Source organism: Diaphorina citri, unplaced genomic scaffold (assembly GCF_000475195.1).
Source record: "Diaphorina citri unplaced genomic scaffold, Diaci psyllid genome assembly version 1.1 scaffold6386, whole genome shotgun sequence".
Classification (NCBI taxonomy): domain Eukaryota; kingdom Metazoa; phylum Arthropoda; class Insecta; order Hemiptera; family Psyllidae; genus Diaphorina; species Diaphorina citri.
This window is the reverse complement of record NW_007383762.1, coordinates 2,887-11,642: the sequence shown is the minus strand read 5'-3', so window position 1 is coordinate 11,642 and position 8,756 is coordinate 2,887. Positions and strand designations below refer to the sequence as shown.

General features: G+C 37.2%; 2 protein-coding genes across 2 annotated transcripts in view; both read left to right on the top strand.

Moving 5' to 3' along the window:
* Positions 1-1,044: 1,044 nt before the first annotated feature.
* LOC103521963 overlaps positions 1,045-8,756 on the top strand; it is a gene marked incomplete at its 3' end in the record, with an annotated part of 10,414 nt that continues 2,702 nt past the window's right edge. The window contains exon 1 of the mRNA XM_026832389.1: positions 1,045-1,763. Within this exon, the coding sequence (XP_026688190.1) occupies positions 1,616-1,763 (148 nt within the window). The remainder of the gene's footprint in view (positions 1,764-8,756) is intronic.
* LOC103521962 (MORN repeat-containing protein 3-like) lies at positions 2,613-3,746 on the top strand. Its single transcript, XM_008487065.2, has 3 exons — positions 2,613-2,722; positions 2,944-3,237; positions 3,349-3,746. Exons 1-3 carry the CDS (start codon positions 2,677-2,679, stop codon positions 3,585-3,587), a joined length of 579 nt encoding a protein of 192 aa, XP_008485287.2. The 5' UTR covers positions 2,613-2,676; the 3' UTR covers positions 3,588-3,746.

Below are 8,756 nucleotides of genomic sequence, written 5' to 3'. Positions count from 1 at the left end.
GTTGTTTCAGAAAGAGGAGATAAAAAAGAAAGCTCTTCTTCAGAGAACGTTAAACTCTTCTCTTAGGATATAAAAGAAAAGATTTTTTCCGATTACTTTATGGGACTCTTTTGCAGCATCACATATCTGAGGTATTTCCGTTGGTATTTCGAATATAATCGATTTAAAACTCTTTTCAACGCCCCAACAGGACGGAATAGCCTAAAGAGAGGGAATACATTGTTTAAACCAATTGGGATGAGGGCCTGGAAACCTGGAATGGAATATATTTTCCTTATTCTTAACATATCCTACTCAATCAGGAGTCCTATTCAAGGAGGATAATCAAGGCAGGTAATAGGTCACGCATGTATAACATTTCATTTTATTCTGTTCTACTCTCTTCATTTATTCTCTGCCACTTTCTGTTTCGAGTCCTTTGGCCACTTTCTGTTTCGAGAACGTAAAATAATACCGACGCGACGCGACGGGATGAAGAATTAGTAGGTGCCTAGGCTCACGCTTTTATCAGTGTTTTTGGAGTAGATTCATACATATTTCTGGACATGGTCTTCACTTGACTCATTACATACATACATATCCTACATCGTTCCAGCTATGTACTGGGTCGATTAATGAAGCCTCGCCACCACCTCCTATCATTATATCGTTCATTTCCCTCGACATCTTCCCCACTTACTCCTCTCTCTTCTAAATCCTTTTTTGTCATGTCCTGGTATCTCATCCTTGGTCTACCCTTTGGTCTCTTTCCCTCTGGTTGATATTCATAAAATTTCTTTGGTAATCTATTGTTTTCCATTCTCTTCATGTGTCCGAACCATCTTAATCTTTGATCTTAAAGATTGACTCATTAATGTCCAGAAATATGTATGATATAGTACTTGACACATACGAGTACCTCCAACTCAACAAAATTGGAGTAGATTCGTTTTATCTCTTTCATACTAACGTTTTCAGTCCACAGCAGGACTAGAACTTAGAACGTGACTGAAATGATGGTGAGGTTTCCAGATTTTTTTTTTTTTTTTTTTCATCCTAAAATTACAAAAAAGTTGCTCGAAGTAGCAAGCTCTTCGAGTGAAAATGTACAAAAGTTTTTCCCTCTAAAAATAATGTTTTGTGCGTTGACCTAAAGAAAATAAAATTAGTAGGAACAAGAAAAGATACTTGAAAAGTTTTCAAGTTGCGGTGAAAGGAAAGAGAAGAGGAAGAAGTGAAAAAGTAAAGTGGACACATCTTGGACGGATGAGATAAAAACGGTGGTGAAAATGCATTAAGTAAAGTGCGTTCAGAAGTAAAGGAGGTGTTCAGGGTGGAAGGGGTTTATTACGTGAATATCTGAAGAACTTTGAACAAAAGTAAACGTGATCGACTGTTGTCAAAACATTTGAGAAACGGGGGTGCAACTTTCATTCTCCCTTTGAACTAAAAATGAAAATTGGACTATAGGAAATATCTCTAAACACGTACCTACTCTACCTCCTTAAGCTGAAGGAAAGTGTACGAGCATTAGTTGTAGTAGGAAAAACCTATTCCTCAAATAATTTTCTCAGGTAAAGTTTTGCCGGACGGTACCACCGAAGTCATTTATGAAGGATGTTGGGCAAACGGAAAGATGAACGGGCCTGGACGTTGGTTCATCTCTGAAAACAAAAAAGAAAAAGTATGTGAGCCACCCAGAAGAGAACTCAAAACATCGTTAAGTGATCTCAAGAAAGATATGGATTTACCGGAAACGATGGAACAAAATGAAAACAGAGAAGGTGAGGAAAGTGTGTGTGTGTGTTTTTTTTTTTTTTTTTTTTTTTTTTTTTTATTTTAAATGGCACACCGTAGAAAGTTACAAGGACAAGGTAGTTGATTTTGAAGAGCATTTTCAGATTTTTTCAGAAGAGGTAGGTGTCATTGTTAGATTTTAGATAATGAAAGTTCATTTTACAGACATGAAAGTCAATTTTAAAACGGTACACTTGCTCCTGTATTTTACAATTTATTTCAGATGGACCACTCTTTCATCTCCGATTTTATCTACAAAGATTTCGACGCACAATTAGACAGTCCTAAAGACTTCGATGTTGATTCATTTTGGGGCGTCTATGATGGGCAGAGTGGATAGTGATCTTAGCTGTGAGTGATGTTGAGATCAGTTGCTGCTGCTCAGTTACAAATGAGGCTACAGAAGGGAGTGTAGGAAGTCATTCTACTGACAAAATCCAATTCACAAAAATGGGACAGAAAAATTCACCAGGTAGGTAATAATAATTTGAATTCTCAACGTTGAATCTACACTACAAAAAGGCTGGGTTAAGAAGAGTAGGAAGAGCAAAGTCAATACATTTGAGAAGCAAAAATTACCCACTTTATTCAAAGAAGCGATACCAATAGCCGCAAGCTGTCATGTTCAACACACACTCCAATCCTTATTTTTCAGACGACAAACATTCACTTCAAAAGACTTGTGGATCGAGCCTTCATCAGATTCGCCTTATACAACGTCTCCAACAAACCAGCTCCATTGATAAGCAACCAGATATCATTCAAAGAGATTGAAACAAACCTACAACGAATTTCAAAATCGAAGTTCGCGAAGGGAAGGAAGATTGATTGAGTGGGATGAATTTGTTAATCAAGCTCAGTTCCGAGTGAGACCTGATCCTCAGCAGGAAAGAATAGACTATGTTCCACCGAACTTCAAGGATTATATGGATTACCTGTCCTAAAGGTAGGGGAGTGGGGGAAGCTTTTAATTGTGAAACTTCACTACATTTAGTACAGGCACTTCAAAGACATACCTAAGTATGTACAACCTTGTAAACTGTTTGTTATCTGTACTTTTAAGCTCCCTGACATTTCTTTTAAGTATTTGTATCATGTCAGTGTTTGTGTCCTGTACTTTGTTCACGTTGAAACGACCATCGACATAAGCCCATGCATATATTTCAGGCATATTCTATCAGAATGATAATGCAGACAAGATGTCAATCCGAGATAATGAAAACTTACATGCTGTTCTCAATGTCGCTGAAAAAATAAAGCGAAAGAAAACCCTTGGTCTGAAATCTATCGATGAAACTCAGCTGAAATTTTACCTCTACGATGGGAACATGAAAGATAATTTGCCAGATGGTATTGGCATGGGATATTTTCAAGATGACATTTATTACTATGGAAAGTGGAAGGGCGGAAAATTTAATGGCAAAGGCGTTCTAATGTCTTTGAATGAGTATAGTTATGAAGGTAATAAGAATGAGCACAGATAGTACAAAAACCATAATTATTTCGTAATTAAAATAAACTACCAACGAATCAGCTATTCACTTCAATATAAATTTCGATTTCTTGTTGCAGGTGACTTTGAAAACGGAGTGCGGTTGGGTCATGGTGTCTACACGAATTATCAGAACGGCTACGTACAGAAAGGATTCTGGGCGAACGGTTCCTTCGTAGAAAGCACGGTAGAGATTTCGTATCGTCGTCAAAGTGCAGTCTATCCGGTGATCTTCCCCATCCCTGATCTGGCAGTATGTGATCACAAGGAAGACGTTGATACATCCAGGGATGTTGAACGAAAGTTTTGCAAATCTTAAAAAAATAATAATGAAAAAATCCAGGGTTCGGCTTTCTTCTTCAGTGGGTAGAACCTATTTCGATATTTTGAGCCCATCTCAAGTACTTATGTACTCGTACATGTTTGAGAATATCTCAAGTATCCTTTTGAAAAAGCTCTTTTGACGTTCTCACTTGGATTTTACTGTTTTAAATTCCATTACCTATTACTCGTGATTTGTTGAAGAGGTGCATTTGACCTAATTTTAGCTTCATGGAATCTTATTTTTACTTTTTTGTGTACCATACCACCATACCTCCTCAGCGCGTGTTTCAGGTTTCCTAAATATTAATAAAATCTTGTTATGTAAACTCATAAACTTCCAAAATCTAGCATCTTCCGTCTAAGATCGTTAGAGAATATCTCAAGTATCCTTTTGAAAAAGCTCTTTTGACGTTCTCACTTGGATTTTACTGTTTTAAATTCCATTACCTATTACTCGTAATTTGTTGAAGAGGTGCATTTGACCTAATTTTAGCTTCATGGAATCTTATTTTTACTTTTTTGTGTACCATACCTCCTCAGCGCGTGTTTCAGGTTTCCTAAATATTAATAAAATCTTGTTATGTAAACTCATAAACTTCAAAATCTAGCATCTTCCGTCTAAAATTGTTTTTATCTGTTCATTTTGGCGTAGGAGATGTGGTATTGTCCTGATTACCATAATGATGTTCCGTTCTTCCTATTGTAGATAGACGAACATAAAAACCAAGCAATCCCAGCATACCATAGAACTTTAGCATTTCTTTCTGTTGTAACACTATTATGTTGTGTTAGTTCTGTTAACCGTACTCAGGTCAAAGTTAATATCACTTCATACATCATCAGGTCACTTAGGTCTTATTACATCGCTTTCGTAACATCAATATCCTTTATTGTGGAAGTAATTTGTCTCATACCTATTGTAAACATGCTACTAAATTTACATACAGTAGGTATTCTTTTTTTAATGAGATGTTATTTCATTTATGTAGACAGTTTTTGTTAATACCTACTTATGAAGTCGGAGTGACGTGATGTAAGAAAGAGCGTTGTCAACCCAATTGTTTTGTAGGTAGTTATTAGCCGGTAGGTATAACTACATGTGCCTATTATATCTACAGACCTAACATTTTCAACTTTATTTTGAAGTGGGATTGTGATGAAGTTTAGGTGTATATTTTCTTCGAAAATCTCAGTCACTTCACATGTTTGTAAGTTGGCGCGTAGAAGATAACAAAGTTACTTTGTAGGAACTAGGAATGTACATATGTAGAGTCATAATCATCTAATAATATGACTCAAATCCTCAATAACGACATTGTAATCTTCAAACGCGCCTTTATCACGATGGAAGTTACAATGGATGCACTCTGGAGATGTTGAGATAGTTAGGTGAAAGCATAAATGTACCAACCAGAAACAAGATTTGGAACGTGAAGACACACTGAACTTAAAGTTAACACTAATGAGATCCGAAGTAAAATAGATGAGATTCTAAATTCGTAGTTTTTGTACGAGTACAATTATACAGAGTGTCTCAAACTTCCTCCTCCTTTTCTCTCTCTACGATACCCCGCCCTCCTCCACCTCTCGACCTCCTCATCCTGCCGATGTTGGAGATAAGTATCATCATTAGTTGTAAAGCTCAATCGCGGCCTAAAAGTTCATTGACGACACTCAACAGTGCGCAGCTAAACAGGTGCAGCCTCCTGCTCACCGTTCACAGACTCTTTAACCCCTTACGCCTTTTTACTGCAACGTGCCACCGCACCTCGCTCGTAACCTGGGTGACCAGTCGCAATGTGGTGCAAACGAACTCCACACTATGCGGGTGTGCAAGTGGTGGATGACTCGCCTCGACGAAAGTATTAATTTGTGACTCAACCTGATGAGTGTCATTTACACATCGCTTCACTCATATACGGGTTCCATATTAGCCAGATCGATAGTCCCTGTGGTAAGTACTATGTTTATGGACTACCAACGTACTCTGCAGTTAATCACTGGTGCGTAGGTGTATAGACCACCAGTGGCGCGAGGCATCTTTGTTAGTCGTAGTCTGATTTCGCTGGAATGTGATGACCACTTCGATTGCCTTCGTGGGATGGACCATTTATGGCATTTGCTTTAGTTGTTAGAGTTGGGCATTGTACTCTCGTTCCTTATCTGCTTTCTTATATCTGTCAACCATTAGACTACTTCTTAACTTTATTCATGTTCTATTTGATTTTTCGCGATCCTTTATTTTTTTTTGTCAGACTTGCATAATGCAGTTCCGGTCGACTGCTCTACTCCCGCCTGGCATTTAACGCTAAACAGACTTAAGGGGGCGGAAGGACGAGATGACCGCGAATATTCTGGTTAACGGGGTTTAACTATTGTACTTTTGTATCAGCACACCAAAACCAGGAGGATAACTAACTTGTTAGTCAAGACAGACAAACACAAATGTGCGCCAAAAAATTTTTTTTTACAAGTTGTGCTTTAAAGTGAGCATTGCAAGGTCTTCTCACTGTAAAATTAAGAGTGTCGTCCAAACGTATTAGTTATGCTCTGTCACCGTCTTTATCGGTGCTTAAAACATGTTATACACGTTGGCAATGCAGAAAAACTAAAATAAGTGTAGCTGTAAAAGAGTCTTATTAATGTCAAATTTATAGTTGAACTTTCCAATTGTCTATTTGGTGGGTTGGCTTGCCTGAGTATTAAGACAGACTTCCTGAACCTAGTTTAAACACTCTAGCAGAGATTCATTTTTTTATGGATCGTACTTCAGTTATAGGCATTAGAGGTTTTCAAAAATTCACCTTTTGTTGACTACGACAATACTGGCCAGTTCTTGCTCGCGCAGAGTCTATTGGGATGTATTGGGGTTATAAATGTATCGCCATGGGAGATTTTTCTAGGATTTGTTTTTACAAGCTAACTGTTGATCGAGGCAATCAAGAATGAGGATCGGACCACACCGGTTTCGGCCCTATAGTAAAATATTCCACACCGGAGTAGCCGCGTACCAATGAACCGGAAACCGAGGAAGTGTTTGGACCGTGTTAATATGTTTTAATTCCCTTAGGTGTCCTTCGTCGACTTCTCGTGCCGACGTCTGATGATCCAGACGGACTTCGTCTAGCGTAGGGTCTGAGCTAGGGAAGCAAACGAGTGCAAGCGATAGGTGCTAGTTGGTTAGACACCCTAGGAAGAGTTTAAGAAACTTGACTGTCTTATGTTGCCAATTGCTAATACTGCTCCTACTATGCATAGAGAGTTGCAAGTAGGTTTGAAACCTGTGGCAAGACATGAAACTAGTTTTTTGCTTACACGTTCCTGCTGAGCACACAGGTTAATCGTTGGTCCTTATTTCTGGAATTAGTTTTGCTTTCGTGGTTAAGACTTTGACTAGTTTTTACTTTAGTTTAGTTTCCTATCGGCCAGTTCCCGGTGATTAAGGTTCTTCGACGGCTACCACCATTGATTGAGGTTTTCTAGGCTTCTTCACATTTCTTCAAAGTTCTTTACAGCTAAATGACTAACCGTTTACGTTGCACAATAATCTCACAAAAACTTTCTACTCCAACTCATAATCCACGGTAGTAATGACGATATCATGAACACCATAATCCCGGTTATGCATCTTGATCAGACAGGGTTATAACTTGTTTAAACTCGGTACTGAAACCATTTAGATATAATTAGATAGGTTATTTGAAGTACAATTTTTATCACGAGGTAGTTGAAGTTTACACACTACTGTTGGGCAAAGTACTGTTTTAGGCATCCATCCTTAGTCCAATCAGGCCAGTAGTAGTTAAATGGTGGGTGATCAAAATACTTTAAATAATACAAACACTTGTAGGTAATGGCTGCCTTAGCTACAAAAGAAGAAAAAAAAACAACAAATCATCTATTGCTTAAAGAAAACACGTTTTATAAAAAAAGGAAGGAGGAAAAGGAGTTATCATGTTTTGGTAAGGTTAAATTTGGTTTTACATTCTTATATATAATATTCAATGGATTATCTATCCAGTGTACGTCCTATCTACTAGAAGTCTCACAGCACTAAGATCTTAAGCATGTCAATGGTAATGTTTGGAATACATATCGAGAAAACCAATAATCCAATTTTAATCAATGGTAATCAAGGTATTCACATCCATAATTTTATAGAGATTTAAAATCTAATCGAGTTATAAAATTAAAATTCTTTAGGATTGTGTTAAGAAAATTACATACTTTATATTTATTATTTTACTAATTTTTATTGCAAATTCAGGTACAGTTATATTATATAGATATCCACAAAAAGTTTATGTACTTTCTAGAAATGGGACCCGCTAAGCCCCAGTAAAAAAACACTGCCATCTTCAGATTTCCAATCTTACAGTTCAGGTTGTTTTTTGATAAATCAATACATGTTAGGGTATGTACACCTCAATTTTATGGCTGAGCGTTTCTTCTACTAGAAACGTACATTTTAACATTTGATCAAAACTCTCCATAAGACCGTAGTTATGTCAGCTAAATTTTTACAATTGTCTAACCGAATTTAGAGAGATTCAATGAATAGGTTAACAACCCATAAACTTAGGTTACGACAATGATAAGTGTCGTATGCCTCTAGTCCTTTAAGCTTTTATAGTCTAGCTAAAGTTATACGACTAATAAGGTTAGTGAATTGAAGGTCACTGGCAGCGCAGGTCCTGACTAGCAAAAGAGAGGCAAATGAACACGTGTCAGGGAAACGATTTCAAATTTAATAATAATGAACACCAAGGAAGTTTGCATTTATTAATTTGATATTCATAATTCATTCAGGTAAGTGGATGGCCAAGGATTAAAGGATATGTATCAGTGTAATAATCATGGGATGGAACAATAATCAATAATGGTTGGGCTAAAGGCAATAATTTATGTCGAGACTCCACATAAAAAATACCATAGGTTTATAAAAGCAGTAAACGGAATACCTGGCCGGCCAATTTCGTGTGTAAACTTTAAGGTTCAACTAAGTATTCGCGTAAAGACGTTACACTAAAAAAACACCGGGTTTTGATTATTGTACACATGACACCTCACATCTCTGTACACCGACAAGTTATAGGTTTACTTACTCCTCAACGTATTCAAGGTAAAACCCTGGTTTTATTAATAACACGACAGTGTACAGTTC